This window comes from Anomaloglossus baeobatrachus, chromosome 3 (genome assembly GCF_048569485.1).
Source record: "Anomaloglossus baeobatrachus isolate aAnoBae1 chromosome 3, aAnoBae1.hap1, whole genome shotgun sequence".
NCBI classification, from domain to species: domain Eukaryota; kingdom Metazoa; phylum Chordata; class Amphibia; order Anura; family Aromobatidae; genus Anomaloglossus; species Anomaloglossus baeobatrachus.
The window spans coordinates 424,994,750-425,013,635 of NC_134355.1; the positions used below are offsets into that span (position 1 = coordinate 424,994,750).

The following is an 18,886-nucleotide window of genomic DNA, read 5'->3' on the forward strand; positions in this document are numbered from 1 at the left end:
TCTGGGAACTTTTCTATATATATATTTTTCAGTTGCATTTGTATTATGAAACAGATTAGGATCGAATAATACAAGGGGATTAAGGTAAAAATTGCTAGGATTCAATTTTTTTTTTGTTGGGGGGATATTTTCTATGTTCAGTGTTCCTTTAACTTTTGATTGTATTTTATTCTTTCATTACATGTACATTTTTAAATGCAGCCCCAATTTAGATATTTAATTTAGTTTTTAATATCTAAAAATAGGAATATATTTCTCTGCTCTTTTATTTATTTAATGTATTATTTCAGATATTTTCAATTTCAATTTATGTCACCTGTGCAAATAAGTATCTATCAGCCTTGTGCTCTTTGTAGTCTTTTCATGACATCTGTAATTTGCAATTAAGAAATAGTAAAATGGAATAATAGAGATATTACAGTGTTGTAAATGACAAAACTAGCTAGTTAAAGCTCGATAGCTTCATTTTAATAGAATATTCCACAGTATATGACAGTTTTAGTTTATATTTCATATACAGTGACAAGCAAAAGGGTAACAATGTTTTAAGTTTTGACTTTCAGGCTCCATATCTCACCATCCACTACAGCTTTGAATGTAAGACTACTGTTATGGGGGGCTGTCTGATAATAACCTAAAGGAGTATCAGACAGTCAGGGTCCACCGTGCAAAGACTTTGCTGCAGACTATGGCAGAGTGCAATACCTCTGTTAACTCACAGAAGGATATAATAAGTAAGTAAAGCAATTCCTCCCTTACTTGGAGGGTGTGTGGAATGATCTCTGTTAATAATCGCAGAGACAAAGGCAATGTGTGCGAAATGGCACCTACCTAGGTCCGCTCTTCTAGTGGTGCAAAAGAGACGAACAGCAGCGTAAGCCGCACAAAGCTCCTACCTGCGTTCGCTCCACTAGTGTACGAGGACACGAACCACTAGATATGGCACCTGCCTAGGTCCGCTCTTCTAGTGGTGCAAAAGAGACGAACAGCAGCGTAAGCCGCACAAAGCTCCTACCTCTGTTCGCTCCCCTAGTGTGCGAGGATACGAACAACTGCCAGACGCAGTATAAGGAACGTTACCCTAGCGGCAACGTCCACCTACGAGTTGAATCACAAGGCCCAGCCAGACCATGTGCCTCAGGCACCTGCCTATGTCCGCTCCCCTAAGAGGTAAGGATACGGACAGCAGCCGAAGCTGTAAGGTATAAGAACGCTACCCTGCCGGTAGCGCTCACCTAGCATAGACAGAGGAATGCCTAGAGGAACGTGCACAGAGCGTCTACTCTTATGCATGAACCAAGAGGACTAAGCGCCATGCGGCGTGTGTCAGGGTCTTATATAGACTCTGTGCCTCATCCAAGATGGAGGACACCAGAGCCAATCCGCTGCCAGAACGACAGGAGTGACGTCATGCTGGCCTATCACCGAGCAAGGCGTCACAAGCACATGACCAGCGACCAATCGGCATAGAAGGTGTCAGAGACATGTGACCTCGTGTCAGCGATGATGTCACCCGCACATGTGCAATGGCTCCAAGATAAGACTTAGTCTCCGGCGCTCGCACATGTGCAGTAGCAAGAAATCTGGACTTAGTCTCCAGCGCTCGCACATGTGCAGTAGCAAGAAATCTGGACTTAGTCTCCAGCGCTCGCACATGTGCAGTAGCAAGAAATCTGGACATAGTCTCCAGTGCTCTCAGCAACCGTAACAACTACCTTCATTTTATAGACCATCATCTTGGCTATCTCATACATATATTTGATTTTCAACTATTTAGCCCATGATTATTAGTTATACAGATTCTTGTCATGTCACTGCATTGCTACTGCTTTTCTCCTATAAAATCAAAATTTTAGTTTGTATTATTTTGTTAGTATTTTTTAAATCCACCTTTGGCTTTCAACACTGCCAGCATCCTTCTGGGCATGCTGTTGATCAGATTCAAGTATGTCTGAACTGAAATCTGATTCCAGGTCTCTTCTACACTTTCCCAATGTTGCTGCAAAATGGTCGACTCACTTGGGTATATATACAGCTTTTTCTTAACCCCTTAACGACCCATGACGTACTAGATACGTCATGGATCGTGTCCCGGTAAGCCCCGCCCCCTGCCGCCGGCGGGCGGCGGCGAGACGTGCACATATCAGCTGTTATCAACAGCTGATATGTGTGCCTGCTAGCCGCGGGTGGAATCGCTTCCACCCGCGGCCATTAACCCCTTACATTTCGCTGCCAAAGTCTTGGCAGCGATATGTATATGGGCGCCGCCATTACAGTGACTTACCCCGCCCCCGCCGGAAGTCACGTGACATGATCACGTGACTTTCGGCGGTTGCCATGGTAGCACAGGGTCATGTGATGACGCCTGTGGCTAACATGAGTCACTTCCTCTCAATGCCGGAATACAGCCGGCATTGAAAGTGAAGCAGCAAATCTGCAGTTCTCAGCTCTGTAGCTGAGATCTGCAGATTGTGCAAAGCGATCGGATTGCTGATCGCAATAGCCCCCTAGGGGGACTAGTAAAATAAAAAAAAAAGTAAAAAAAAAAGTTTTACAAAATTAAAAAAAAATAAAAAAACCTAAAAGTTCAAATCACCCCCCTTTCACCCCATTGAAAATTAAAGGGTTAAAAAAATAAAAAATACACACATATTTGGTATCGCCGCGTTCAGAAATGCCCGATCTATCAAAATATAAAATCAATGAATCTGATCAGTAAACGGCGTAGCGGCAAAAAAATTCCAAACGCCAAAATTACGTTTTTTGGTCGCCGCAAATTTTGCGCAAAATGGAATAACAGGCGATCAAAACGTAGCATCTGCGCAAAAATGGTACCGTTAAGAACGTCAGGTCAAGACGCAAAAAATAAGCCATCACTGAGCCTCAGATCCTGAAAAATGAGAACGCTACGGGTTTTGGAAAATGGCGCAAAACGTGCGCCACGTTTTTCGGACAAGCTTGTGAATTTTTTTTAACCTCTTAGATACAAGTAAACCTATACATGTTTGGTGTCTATAAACTCGCACCGACCTGAGGCATCATACCCACACATCAGTTTTACCATATAGTGAACACGGTGAATAAAATATCCCAAAAACTATTGTACAATCCCACTTTTTTTGCAATTTTTCCGCACTTGGAATTTTTTTGCCGTTTTCCAGTACACTATATGGTAAAACTTATGGTTTCATTTAAAAGTACAACTCGTCCCGCAAAAAACAAGCCCTCATATGGCAAGATTGATGGAAAAATAAAAAAGTTACGCCTCTCGGAAGAAGGGGAGCAAAAAACAAAAACGCAAAAACGGAAAGTGCCCGGGGGCTGAAGGGGTTAAACTCTGCCAATAAGTTTTGATTGGGTTGAGGTCTGGAGACTGTGAGGGACAATCCAGCAACTCTACTTCATTGTCGTTGAACTATTTTTTCACCAATTTCGACATATAGTTTGGGTCGTTGTCCTGCTGAAACACGATGTCATCCTTTTCATAACCATAATAGTTGAGTATATGATGTAACTCATTTTGTACAATATTCACATGTAACTCAGCATTGAGATCACCATCAATCCTGGTCAAGTATCTTTGGCTATGAAATAACCCCATATTATCAGGCTTCCTCCTCTGAACATGATAGTTCCTTCAATTTCTCGATCCGTTAGCCTTTTTTCCCTTGTTTCTTCTGAACCTTTCTTCTCTCATCAAAGCCTAGTCTATTAACTTTTATCTCATTGCTTCAAATCACCAGTTTTCAATCTTAAACTGTCCAATTTATGTACTTTTTTTTGCAAACTTGAACCAATGCTTCTTATGATGATATTGAAGTTGAGGCTTCTTCACCTTTTTTCAGGCCACCATTTCAGACTTGTGTAACATGTGTCGCACAGTGCTTGCATGCGCGTCTGTGATCTCACTATTATGAAGCATAAGAGTCACTTCACTGCTGTGTTTGTCGTGCCAGAACTGATAGACCTTCACCTCTTGGCTTTTGAATGGGTGGACGGACTTAATTTCTTATTCTTCAAACTGTCATGGCACTGACATGATGCAGTTTGGTAATTTTCTTGGCAGAGACTTCTATGAATGAGCTCCATGTTGCCATTTCTCTTTTCTTGGGAAATCTTCTTCATGGATGGTCCTTGATTTGATCCAGTGACTATCACTTGTGTATCAACCTTATACCACACTGCACTAATAGGAGATGTGAGAACAGGTTGTAAATTATAGTGTACAGGAAGAAAAAGATTTTTCCACCATCAGGAGCAAAACAGAAGCAATAGAGTGACATGACTAGATTCTGCATAACTAATCATATGCTAAATAGTTGCAAGTCAAATTTATGTATGACATAGCCTAGATAATTGTCTATAAAATGATGGTATTATCATGTTCAAAGAGGAGATAGTGAGGTATGGATCCTGAAAGTCAAAAGTTCAAAACATGGTTACCCTTTTGCTTGTCACTGTATTCAATGTTTGCATACAGTATATTTTGGCACACACAGTGTGCTACTGCATTTTTTTATTGTATTTACAGCAGTAACAACAGCTGGCACTTGTTCACACTTGCTTCATTCTGTGGTGCTGGACAGTTTTTGTTTCTTTATAGCATACAACTAGAGGTACTAACTGTATCCATATTTAGCTGAGCATTCCTCCCATCAAGCTCTTTTTTTAATTAGTGCGGGATCCTACCTGCCCTTTTAATTTATAGACTTTTGGTCCAGGAGCATTATACTATGTGATAGAAAAGGTTAGGATTCCATCAATGAAAGATATGCCTTGTCGCGACTTTGGGCATACACAAATTGGTCAATTTGTGCACTAAGTAGCTCAGTTTTATGAGTATAGTCTGGGAAAGTTCCTATACTCAATGTTTGCATATATCTTGATGCACACTTTTTAATTTGTAGATAGAATGTGGTGTCTGTTTCCCTTTTATGCAAATAAATATTGTCTTTCATTTAGTTTGAGGTGTCCGAAGATTCCTTCTTTCAGAACATGTTGAATTTCTACAATTTTTCAGCTAAACTTATGGCTGAACAACTAAGAAAACCTCCTAACAGAGAGCAGTAAGTGAACAGTTTGTCCTGTCCCACAATAACATGGGAAGAATTATATACACTGGGGTGGGATTCAACTTTTAATAACATGTTCCCTGTTTAAGTGTGGGAAACCCCACATTTTTTGCTGCCCATTCCCCTTTTCACTGCACTCATTTACACCCCAATTCCTCACCCATAAAGTAATAATAACAAAAAATTAAAGGCATATTATCCTTTCTAAAAATGTAGTAGATGGTGCCGGCAGTCCTGTATAACACCAAAGAAAACACAGAATGATAGCTATCTGAGAAGAGATAACTGTCACGCACAGACTAGGGGAGAGTCCGTCGCAAGGCCAAACACAACTTAACAGGGGGAAAACACTATGACAAGACATAGGGTACACCAGAGACACTTTAACAATGGTGGGCCCTAGCGTTAGTGAGAGGGAAGATGGACATCAACTCCACTTACCTGCCACTGTACCCTGCACTCCTAGCCAGTCCCTATACAGGTTCCTCACCTGTCACAGAGCCAAAACATAAAGCCCTGATATGACCCTACAATAGTCCTGGCTAGTAAATGGGCAGGTGAAAAACGCTAGCCCCACCACTGCACTGAAACAACACGCCAGAAAAGGAAGACAGACGGGGATAAACAACAACAAAATGCTGCAGTCAGAACTAAGGGGTACTTTGCACGCTTAGCTGATTGTAGCGATGCCGAGCGCGATAGTACCCGCTCCCGTCGCAGATGCGATCTCTTGTGATAGCTGCCGTAGCGAACATTATCGCTACGGCAGTTTCACACGCACTTACCTGCCCTGCTACGTCGCTCTGGCCGGCAACCTGCCTCCTTCCTAAGGGGGCGGGTCGTGCGGCGTCACAGCGACGTCACATGGCAGGCGGCCAATAGAAGCGGAGGGGCGGAGATGAGCGGGACGTAAACATCCCACCCACCTCCTTCCTTCCTCATTGCAGGCGGGACGCAGGTAAGATGTTCCTCGCTCCTGCGGCTTCATACACAGCGATGTGTGCTGCCGCAGGAACGAGGAACGTCGTACCTGTCGCTGCAGCAAAATTATGGAAATGACCGACACTACACAGATCACCGATTTTCGACGCTTTTGCGATCGTTTATCGGTGCATCTAGGCTTTACACGTTGCGACGTCGTTACTGGCACCGGATGTGCAACACTTTCGATTTGACCCCGACGAGATTGCAGTAGCGATGTCGCAACGTGCAAAGTACCCCTAAGACTGCAGCTACCACAGCCACTATGGCAGAGGGTAACAGCAGCTCCTTCTTCCTCAAAGACCAGAATCCTAATGAATCAAGAGAATAACCGGCACCCTCTGCTGGTCTCAGAGGATATATAAAGGGACTGAGAGTGGTCCCAAACCAAAAACAGCTGGGATGGTAATTGGCCTGCTTGCTGTCAAGGAATATTGCAATTAGCCATACAACTGCCAAAGGCAAGGAAAATAAGTTTAAATAGCAGAGTCTCACAAGGGAAAATGAGACTCAAACCCAAAACCTGTCACAAATCTCCTATAGCAGAGAGAGAGACGTGACAGTACAACCCCCTTTAACGAGAGGCTTCCAGACTCTCAAGATGAGGCCCAACCGAGACTGCTGTACACCTCCCATGTGAACAGGCTCATAGTTATCAGTAATGCATGCAGGCTCCGGAGACAACACACATCACCTAAGAACTGACCTGTGCACGACGTTATGGGTTATACGTCCCAGGGGTTAGCTCCAGCCGCAAGGCCAAAGGACTGAAAATGTCCGCAACAAGATATGGACCCAGCCTTCTAGTGCCCTGGACACACACTTCCAGTTGCTGTTATGAGTGGACACCCATACGACATTATTCCAACCCAGGTCTGGCCGTGAATGTTTATTTCCATGCATGCGTTTGGGAATTTTCACTGAAGGACCCACAACAGAAGTATTAGCACCCTATAGCCATACACTCAGGAATCACGGCCACCTCCCCCTCACACCACCTCTCCAGGGGGGACACCGAGGCCTAAGACTGACCTGAGGAGTGGGAAGATTAACATAGTTTGTCTCCGATTTGGGTTCAGAGACCACGGAAGACAAAACAGATGTAATGAAGGAGACACACATCCCTAGACCATCATCCTCCACATGGCCTTAGGAAGCAGTTTTTCAGGTGGAATCACGCTTTGGGGTTTATGCAGAAAAACCGACTTAGTTACCATACACTCAGGAGTAGTATCGGTGGGACAACGAGATCTAATAAAATCCTGGGGAGTGGGAGAGTTATCCCTTCTTTGTCCCGGAAAATTCTCAACCGGAAAAGAGAGGAAAACAAAGGAAATGTACACACAGATCGCCTTCCTCAACACGACCTGGGGGAGGCGGCTTTTTAGATAGAACTATGGTTTTGCATTTGTTTGGACAAACTGCACTATAATGACCCTTTTAACCACAAAAGAAACAGGCTCCCAACCCACAGCGAACTGTAGATGACCTAGAATTAGAGGAGGCACCTCCTACCAGCATAGATTTTTCAGACTGCACTAGGGAAACCTCCTCCCGGGAAGGGACAACAGGAAACCTGATCATGGTTGATCTTTCGCTAAGGTGTCTATCTACCCTTATAGCAATGGGCATGACTGCCTCCAGCGACTTTGGAGTTGCATACTGCACCAGAGAATCCCTCAGCCTACCAGACAAACTCTGAGCGAACTGACTCCTGAGAGCCGGATCATTCCATTGGGTATCTGTGGCTCATCTCTAGAACGCAGAGTAGTACTCCTCAGTTGGAGGCACCCCCTGCTGGAGACAACGGAGATTAGAATTCCGCAAGGGAGATGCCATCAGGATCACATAGACCAAGGCCAAAGCCGCAAAAAAACTCATCCACCGACCGCATTGCTAAAGAATAGGTGGCAGAGAGAATGTCCCCCAAGACTAAGGATCTCCCTGCAACAGGGAGACTACAATCCCCACTTACTGTTCCTCACGCCCTGAGGAACAAGCCCGAAGCTTAAAGTATAACTTGCAGACTCCTTCAAAAACTCAACCTGTAGTGCCCCCAAGAAAACCTGACAGGAGGGCAACCTTAGGTCCAAGGTGTGACTGGGCCGCTTCCAGCAGACCCGCCACATGCTGCAGATGATGCATCACCTGTGACCACATCTCCACCACCTCCACTGAAAGCGTCTGCAGCAGGTGTGCCAATGCAGCCATCTGAGCCATATTGGCTCAGCAAAATGTATGCTTCGGTTATTATTTCACGCATGGACTAGGGGGGAGTCTGGTGCAATGCCAAACACAACTTAACAGGGGAAAACACCATGACAAGATCAAGGGTACACTGGCGACACTTTAACAATGGTGGGCCCCTAGCACTAGTGAGAGGGAAGATGGACACCTCCTCCATTTACCTGCCACTGTACTCCTAGCCAGTCCTTATACAGGTTCCTCACCTGTTGCCGTGCCGGAATCTGAAGCCTTGAGATAACCCTACAATAGTCACTGGCTAAGGAGTGAGCAGGTGAAGGACGCCACACTGCTGCACTGAAACAATACACCAGGAAAGGAAGACAGACAGGGGGAAAATCAACAGAATGCTGCAGTCAGAACCAAGACTGCAGTCACCACTGCAACTACGAAAGAGGGTAACAGCAGCTCCTTCTTCCTCCAAGACCAGAATCCAAATGAATCAAGAGAATAACTGGCACCCTCTGCTGGTCGCAGAGGGTATACAAAGGGACTGGGAGTGGTCCCAAACCAGAAACACCTGGGATGGTAATTGGCCTGCTTGCTGTCAAGGAATACTGACATTAACCCTACAACTGCCAAAGGAAAGGAAAACAAATTTAAATATCAGAGTCTCACAGGGGATGGTGAGACTCAGACCTAAAACCTGTCAAAAATTCCTATAGAGAGAGAACTGTGACAATAACATTGTACACTTTACCCACAGTCCTATGTAACATCACAGACAACACATAGTGATAACTCTGCGCACCGATAAGGTAGATGTTACCTGCAGTCCTATGTAACATCACAGATAATACATAGTGATAACTCTCGGAGTACAGAGAACGAGGAACAACATCGTAACATAGGTCCTTCTGAAATTATGGAAATGACCGACGCTACACCGATGATACGATTACGACGATTTTGCGCTCGTTAATCGTATCAAAAAGGATTTACACACTACGATATCGAGAGCGACGCCGGATGTGCGTCACTTTCGATTTGACCCCACCGACATCGCACCTGCGATGTCGTAGTGTGCAAAGCCGCCCTAAAGGGTCCGTTACACGCTACGATATATCTAACGATATGTCGTCGGGGTCACGTCGTTAGTGACACACATCCGGCATCGTTTGACAAATCGTACAGCTACGAGCGACTGTGAACGAGCAAAAATACTCACCTTACCGTTGCTCGTTGACACGTCACTCATTTTCAAAAAATCGATCGTCCTTCTGCGTGCCGGTACTTTCAATTTGACCCCACCGACATCGCACCTGCAATGTCGTAGTGTGCAAAGCCCGCGTTAGGGATAACTTGCTGATTACAAGTAATGTAGTAGAAGTCACTTGCAGCTCTGTGTAACAACACAGATTGCACAATGATATTTTTCTGAGTACGGATAATGTAGTAGATGTCACTCGCAGTCCTACGTAACACCACAGATAACAGAGTGATAGCTATCTGAGAACAGGTCATGCAGTACATATTACATGCAGTCCTATGTAACATCACAGATGACAAACTGTCTGAGTGCAGATAATGTAGATGTTACCTGAAGTGCCATGTAACACCACAGATATCACTCTGAAAACATATAATGTTATTTGTAGTTCTATGTAACACTAATATTACCACCATACGGTGACCATATAGTGGTAGATATATAGTGTTATTTTCACAATTGCTTTTCAAATCTTAAATGTGTATAATGGTATAATGTACAGATAAATCCATTGGCTATAGGAGATCGTTCGTGATCGTAGTAATTAATTTCTGCTTTTCTTCTCTGTATATCCATTATGACTTCTTCCATCTATTACTTATATGTGTAGAATGTAACTGTGTTGGTGTGCTATTGTGGGTTATGTACGATTTTGTGTGGGTTCATGTTTTGGGCGTGGTGGTCTGTCTATTCGATATATTGTTTGTCCTGTTAAGTCAGGTTATATCCCCTTGAAGTGAATCTGGGGAAGGGGGCCTGGGATCCACCTAAACTCTCTGTTTACCTGGGAGATTAGTAATTTTGGGTGAGACTAAGGCGGGCTTTGCACGTTGCGACATCGCAAGCCGATGCTGCGATGTCGCACGCGATAGTCCCCGCCCTTGTCGCAGGTACGATATCTTGTGATAGCTGGCGTAGCGAACATTATCGCTACGGCAGCTTCACATGCACTCACCTACCCTGCGACCGTCGCTCTGGCCGGCGACTCGCCTCCTTCCTAAGGGGGAGGGTTGTGCGGCGTCACAGCGACGTCACACAGCAGGCGACCAATGGCGGCGGAGGGGCGGAGATGAGCAGGATGTAAACATCCCGCCCACCTCCTTCCTTCCGTATAGCCGCTGGCGGCAGGTAAGGAGATGTTCCTCGTTCCTGCGGCTTCATACACAGCGATGTGTGCTGCCGCAGGAACGAGGAACTACATCGTACCTGTCGCGACACCGGCATTATGGAAATGTCGGAGCCTGCACCGATGATACGATAACGACGCTTTTGCGCTCGTTCATCGTATCATCTAGGATTTACACACTACGACATCGCAAGTGACGCAGGATGTGCGTCACTTTCGATTTGACCCCACCGACATCGCACCTGCGATGTCGTAGTGTGCAAAGCCGCCCTAAAGGGTCCGTTACACGCTACGATATATCTAACGATATGTCGTCGGGGTCACGTCGTTAGTGACGCACATCCGGCATCGTTTGACAAATCGTACAGCTACGAGCGACTGTGAACGAGCAAAAATACTCATCTTACCGTTGCTCGTTGATACGTCACTCATTTTCAAAAAATCGATCGTCCTTCTGCGTGCCGGTTGTTCATTGTTCCCGAGGCAGCACACATCGCTCCGTGTGACACCCCGGGAACGATGAACTGCAGCTTACCTGCGGCCGCCGGCAATGCGGAAGGAAGGAGGTGGGCGGGATGTTATGTCCCGCTCATCTCCGCCCCTCCGCTTCTATTTATCGGCCGCTGTGTGACATCGCTGTGATGCCAAACGTCCCTCCCCCTTCAGGAAGAGGATGCCGCCCACAGTGCGGTCGTTTGGGAGGTAAGTGCGTGTGATGGGGGTTACCAACTTTGTGCGACACGGGCAACAAATTGCCCGTAACGCACAAACCATGGGGGCGGGTGCAATCGCACATGCGAACGCACGATAAATCGACGCGTGTAACGGGCCCTTTACAAGAGAGAAGAAGCAAGATTGAAGCTCTGAAGGAGACGCTGAGGCTGCGGCCAGCACCCCAGAAAGACTGTGGGAAGCCCCGATTTCCCTGGAGAAGGACTGCTGAAGGATTGTGACTGAACTCCGGGACATTTATGCCATTACTGGACTATTTTACCCTCTGTGTGGTGTATTATTTGATGGTCATTCTGTGTGGCATGGAATAAATATGCTTTGGATTGTTTACTTATCTATTGCTTTGTTGATTGTGTGATATCAGAGAAGGACCCCGTCACAACTGGTGGCAACAGTGGGATCAACAGAGCACAACATAATGGAGAACCACCCACAGAGTGAGTACAGAAACTGGACCGCATCCAGTCTACATGAGAGAGCCAGAGATCTGGGCCTGAACCACCATGGACTAAGTAAAGAGGCCTTAATTGATCTACTGGTGGGTGCGAGCCAGTCCACCTCCTCCCAGATGTCTGACGGACAAGTGCTGGAGACGGGGATCCCTGCCCCAAAAAGCCAGTGGTTGGTGTAGTTCGAAGAAAAGAGGGCGGTTCTGGGCACAGGTGTATCTCAGGAGTATAAGGAGGAAGCTGCTCGCCGAGCACAGAGGAGACAAGAAGCAATGGAGTCCGGCAGAGGGAGTGATGTGAGTTGGAGTGTAAACCCAGCAATCCGCGAGCCTGTAGGGATTACCAGGGCGGACGTCAAGCCATTTGATGAGGCTTCCGGAGATGTGGAAGGGTTCTTCAAGGACTTTGAGCAGCAGTGTGCCGTGATGGAGGTGTCCCACTCTAGCTGGATGTGTTTGTTAGTGGGACTCCTGAACGGAAGCCTGGCGGAGGCTTATCGCACCATTGACTCAGAGCAGAACTGGGATTACAACATTGTAAAATGGACTATCCTGGATTACCATGCCATCACCCCAGACTCACATAGAGCACAGTTCCAAGACCTCCCATGCACCACAGGGGGATCATTTAGGATGTATGCCCATAAGATGTCCCAGGCATGTCGGAGATTGCTGGAAGCAGAAGACGCCTTCACTGTGGAAGACATTATACAGGTATTTCTTATAGAACAATTTCTTTACAAGTGTCCCTCAGAAATACGGGAATGGGTCAGAGAGCGCACGCCGTGCACCTTGGATAGAGCTGCAGCATTGGCTGATAAGGCCCTTGCTATCCGACCACAATGGAGGAGGATTCTGGACAATAAGCCACAGCCTGCTCCAGCGCCCCAAATCCCTCCAGTTATATCTGCCCCTCCAACCAGCCAGAGGCCGATGACAACCACGGCTCACAATCCTGGGCCCCAACAGTTCCGACAACGCCTTGTGGGACTCACAGAAAGGAGATGTTATGGGTGTGGACAACCTGGACACCTACAATCCAGTTGTCCTGCAAGGACTCGGAGGGACCCCCACGCACCTCAACCTTGTCCGATGCAATTTGTGCATTCCATCCCACCTGAGGAAGAGGTACAACCACCTCCAGTGGAGTGTACTGCTGACCCCTGCACCATAGATGCCCCTGTTGGAGTGTATGGGCTCCAGCCTTTGTCACCAGGTTTTCCTACTGCCTTCTCCAGAATGCACATTGGAAGGAGTGCGATGCAGCGCATATGTTATTGATGTGAGCAACCTGGGCATTTGCAAAACACTTGCTCTGCTGGTCAATTGAAAAATGACCTTGCACCAAATCAACCTGTTCATTCTCTACAGCAAAATACAATGGGGGAAGAGTTCTCATCCCTTCAAGTTGACTTGCCTAATGACTCAGACGCTCATGGTCGACCACTATGTGTTTATGGGGTGCGAGCCACAGCCCCGAGTTCCTCTCACCATCAAAGTAAGCACTTACAGGAGGTTGTGCTGGATGAACAGATAGTCATTGGAGTTTGTGACTCCGGGGCATTTCTCACAATAGCTGATCCCGGGTGGTTCGGCCATGACTGTAGATCTGGACTTTGGCTTTGTGGTCAAGCACTGTGTGGTTGGGGGTGATGAGCGGCCTGCATTCAGATATTCTCCTAGGAAATGATGTGGGAGAGCTACAATGCCGATTTGTGGGTGCAGGAAACACAGTTTGAGTGAAGGAGGACACAAAGAGAAGCTTGTCCTTACAACCTTATCACTGTACAAGGGACTATCAACAGTTAAGTCACATGGACTTAAGTGAGATGGCCAGAGGTCTGTGTAGATCTCATGGCGTACTCACTTATTAAGAAGGAGGGAGAGGTTGTGATGGTGTGATATTGTGGGTTATGTACCATTTTGTGAGGGTTCATGTTTTGGGCGTGGTGGTCTGTCTATTCGATATATTGTTTGTCCTGTTAAGTCAGGTTATATCCCCTTGAAGTGCTTCTGTCCCTAGGTCTGGGGGAGGGGGCCTGGTATCCACCTAAACTCTCTGTTTACCTGGGGGATTAGTCATTCTAGGTGAGACTTAAAAGAGAGAAGAAGCAAAATTGAACCTCTGAGGGAGATGCTGAGGCTGCGTCCAGCACCCCAGAGAGACTGTGAGAAACCCCGATTTCCCTGGAGAAAGACCGCTGGAGGATTGTGACTGAACTCTGGGACATTTGTGCCATTACTGGACTATTTTACCCTCTGTGTGGTGTATTATTTGATGGTCATTCTGTATTGCATGTAATAAATATGCTTTAGATTGTTCACTCATCTCTCGCTCTGTTAATTGTGTGATATCAGAGAAGGACCCCGTCACAGTAACACACAGAAGTCTTTGGCTCATCGCTTTTCCTGCAACCTTCACACGCTTCTCCCTCCTCTATGAAATTGACTTAAACAAGGGGTATGATTAAATCCAGGGATGGGGACCAGATCAACATGCTGTGTCTTTACTAGTTCTCTGAAATTGTTATAATTTAGGATCACCAAGAAAAAATTGGTGAATCCCTTCCTTGTATTTGCACAGACTGCAGCTGTCAGTTGGCCGTTTGTTGGATAGGTGGTTAGTGAGTGTGTATGTACAATCAAACAGGCAAATGCCCTTATAATTGGTATTGGCATTCATTCTTTTGCCAGCAAAAGAGCAGTAAAACAACGTTTGTCATTAAGTGTCACGGCCGTCTCTCTGCAATAAGAGACTAGTGACAGGTTCAAGGCTAGAGTCTTTTATTGCCACGTAAGACTCTATATTAAACGTAGTTTCCTTTCCTTTGGCAAGTGTGATGCCCTGGACTAGCCAGGTAGTCACAGACATAACACCTTACACACCCCCTCCCCTGGACAGTAACACCAGTCAAACAAAAACCCTTGTTGCCTCCCTCCAGGGTCTGATGTCCACACCAGGTGGGGCGGAGCCAGGCGGTTGGCCCCACCCACCGAGGAGTTCACAGGTCTGGAGGCGGGAAAGAAAGACAGTTGAGTTGAGTTCAGTTGAGTTCAGTGAGGAGTTGAGAAGTAACAGCAGAAAACTGTCGGTGTCTGGGTAGGGGCCCCAGACACAAACCGCAAGGTCGGCAGACGGTGGTGGCCATCTGCAGGAGTTAGTGGATCTCTGCAGAACCGTAGGACCGGGGACTGGCGGCGGCCCTCCAGTACCGAACCGGGGAGTGGAGTGAAGCTAAGCACAAAGGCAGGGCCATCGGACCCCGACTAGATTTGGAGCCGCCGACAACGGTCAAATCTGAGTGTGACCGGAACCCCAGGGGTTTCCTAACAACCAAGACCCGACAGAAGGCAACACTCCACACCGTGCGGATATACAGCCACCGCCATAGGCTAGAGATCTAAGGGCCAGAGCCTGCGGGCAAAACGGGCTCCTCCGGTACCTATACGCCGGGGAGCGGACTACCGGTGGACAACCACAGGAGTAAGAACATCCTAACAAGGTGCAGGGAAAGACAGTCACCATCACCCTGTCTGGGGAAAGCACAAACACTGCAGCCGGCTGCGGGACCCGTCCATCCAGCCGTTTGGTTTACCAGAGACTCTGTCATTGACTATCTGAGTGAGTACACCAGTGCCATCCGGCACCGCGCCGTGCTGCCCCTGCAACCCTGCATCCCAGCCATCCAGCCTCCCCGCTACACCATCGGGCCCCGGGACCACCAACCCCTACCCACGGAGGGGACAACATCCTAGCTGCTCCCTACCATCGCTCCTGGGATCCCCGTCACCAGCAGCGGTGGTGCCCTTTATCACCACGACCCGTGGGTGGCGTCACGAACTATCTCCCAAAACAAACCACCCCCTTTTCACTCGTGGACGAGGAGCGCTGCTCGAGTCCCCGGGTCCGGCCCACCGCTTGAGCCACCGAGCAGCAGCAGAAGCCCCGGACCCAAGCGTGGCGAGCGCGTCCCCTCCGCCCGCAACACAAGCAAAAAGTTAATATCAATTTCTCCTTGCCAGCAGCATTCTCATTACCTCTCCTCAGGTGCTTCCAGTTAGAGACCACTCCCAGTGCCTATATATATATCCTCTTCTCGCAGTAGAGGGTGCTGGTTATTCTGATTCATTTGGGAGCTAGGCCTTGAGGTGGAAGGAGCTGGTGGAGCTCTTATCACAAGTAGCTTTGTAGGCTGCAAACCAGGTTCTGACTGCAGTCGTACGTTGAACCTTATTTAATGTTTTTATCCCCTGTTTGTCTTTCCTTTCCCTAGTGTTGTATTAATGCAGTAGTGGGGCTAGCGTTCCTCACCTGCCAGCTCATAGCCAGGGTTGTTACAGGGTCTGCCAGGGCCTCAAGTATCCTGTTTGATGACAGGTGTGGAGCCTTTATTGGGGCTGGCTAGGAGTGCAGGGTACAGCTGCAGGTGAAAGCAAGAGGTGTCCCATCATACCCCTCACTAGCGCTAAGGACCACCATTGTTAAGTGTCCCCCTTGTTTTGTTGTGTGTTGCACTGTACACCAGACTTCCCGTAGTCACTTTGTGACACTAAGAAGTTGTATTTTAGCTGTAATATTGTATGTATCAGGCTCATGTCAGTTATTTGTTCCCCACTGGTAGAGGCAAAACACACAGAAGATAATGTGCTAATATAAACCACATGTTTTGGTTCGGTCTGAATCTGTATGATATAATGAAGAAGTATAGAATCCTTGCTGGGAATAAAAAGGGTTAGCAGTTGCCTAAATGATCAGCAACCTGTAAAAACCATATTGTTCACTAACGGGAACATGAAGAGCTAAGGAGAATTTTCCATATGTCTAATTTTCTCTGCAGATGGAGTATGACACCCCAGACAGTCAACGCTTATTATTTGCCAAACAAGAATGAAATCGTCTTCCCAGCAGGCATCCTCCAGGCTCCGTTCTATGCTCCCACACACCCTAAGTATGTGCGTTCAGCTTTTCTACTTATCCTAGCCAGAATAGAGAAATGTTATCTAAATGTTGGCTTGCACGCAGTTCAAATATGTGTAAAGCAATAAAGGAATATTTATCGGGAAGGTCTAGAGGTAGTCCATGAAGCTGCTATGGGGCCTAAGAGAAGGCACAGTCCCATCCCAGTGGGCCCTCCTGCATCAAAGTATTTGTTTTTCTATTTCCCCAGTTATGAATATTTAATGGATATGAACAACGTTCGGAGCATTTTAATTTTATTAAAATAGATGTATTTTTGCCTAAAAGGTGTTTTTACATTCGAGTGTGATCAAAAATGTTGGACTGTTTGGCTTCTGCATCTTCTGTGTAGTACAATTCTTAGCAGGGTGCCAAATTAATTACCAGTGAAACTCTCTGACAGCAGGCTGCAGCCCTTATTTTTCCTCTCCTAAACATTTTCTAGCTTTTCTAACCATATTAAAGTTGAACTTTGATTTGACCATAAAACAGCTGAGGGGATGTTCAGGAGAGAAGAGAAGGTTGTGAGATGGGGCCTCCATGGAAAGGACTTGTTTTTCAGCACTTCTCACAGAAGCTCTAGTGGTTTGAGCTCCGGGGGCCAAGTCAACACATTGAGCTCATTGTCATGTTCCTCAAACCATTCATGATCAATCTTTTCATATGGCAGGATGTATTGTTCTGGTGAGAGGCCATTGTCAATAGGAATAGGTATTGCAGTGAAGTGAGTACTTGGCCTGCAGTGATATTTAGGTTGGAGGTATGTGTCAAACTTACATCCGCATGAATACTACTCCCAAGGGACTCCATCACAATGCCTCCACCGACTTCCATTCTCCCATGATGCATCCTGGTGCTATCTCTTTCCCAGGTAAGCAATACACAGTTACCTGGCTAGTTACATTATGTGAAAAAAATGTGATCCATCAGACCGGGTTATCTTCATCTATTGTCAGTTTTGATGCTCACATGTCCATTGTGGCCTCTTTCGGCAGTAGACAGGGGTGAACATGGGCTCTCTGACCAGTCTGCAGCTATGTAGCATCACCTGCGGTAAGCTGTAATGCATTGTTTGCTCTGACATTTTTCTATCACACTCATCATTAGCTTTTGTAGTAATTTGTGCTACAGCAGCTGTTTTGTGGAATTGAACCACGGGCGGCATTCATTCTTCACCTGGAATAGCCTTCACAACTTACTGTTTTAGATAAGCATTGACCTATTTTGACAAAGCTGGTCACATCTTTTCTTTTACCCTCTTTACTGCTACCAACATGTAAACTTTAAAGGGAACCTGTTATCTGAGGCATGATGCTGAAATCACATGCGGCATGAATCAGAGATGGGCTTCTGCTTTTTAAACAGCTAGAACCACTACCAAAGTCCTATCTTGTTCTTATAAGTGTTATCAGTGTGGATCTCATTGAACATGAATATTTGTTACCCACAAATACATAATCCAATTCTTAAAATTATTCAAAGTCTTAATTTAAAAAAAAAATAAAAAATCATAATGTAAAGGAATCTGTCACCATGTTTTTGCTGCCTTATCTGAAAGCAGCCAAATGTACAGAGACCCTGATTTCAGCAATATGTGTCAATTACTGGGCTGCTTGCTATAGTTTTGATAAAATCAGTGTTTTATCAGCAGGAAAATATCACTCTAGGACAGGGGTCTCAAACTCGGCTGGGTGTATGGGCCGCACAGAGGAAAAAAAATTATTTGGGGGGGCCGCATTCTTTGTAGGACAAAGTGACATTTTTATTGGTACCATATCAAATATATATACATTTTATTTATTTTTTTACACACCTTGGGATCACTGATTTTCAACATTTTCACTTGTTCATTATAGCAAACGTGCACATTCTTTGTTTAAATATAAACTTTTTTTTTTTTTTACATTTTATCCCTTTCTTGTAACTAATAGTCTTACAATTAGCACTATATAGAAATTTTGACCAACATCTTTTAGTAATGTTCCCCATATTGTTGTAACGTGCCCATCCTTGTCCCCTTGTAGTATTGTGCCCCATCCCACAGTAATGTGCTCATCCTTGTCCCCTTGTAGTTATGTGCCCCATCCTAGTCCCCATCCCACAGTAATGTGCTCAT

General features: G+C 46.1%; 1 protein-coding gene across 2 annotated transcripts in view; it reads left to right on the plus strand.

Annotated features, from left to right (window-relative positions):
- ECE2 (endothelin converting enzyme 2) overlaps nucleotides 1–18,886 on the plus strand; it is a 145,970-nt gene that overhangs the window by 90,175 nt on the left and 36,909 nt on the right. For both annotated transcript variants that reach the window (XM_075340345.1, XM_075340343.1), the window contains 2 exons: nucleotides 4,963–5,066; nucleotides 16,652–16,762. In XM_075340345.1, the coding sequence (XP_075196460.1) occupies nucleotides 4,963–5,066; nucleotides 16,652–16,762 (215 nt within the window). The remainder of the gene's footprint in view (nucleotides 1–4,962; nucleotides 5,067–16,651; nucleotides 16,763–18,886) is intronic.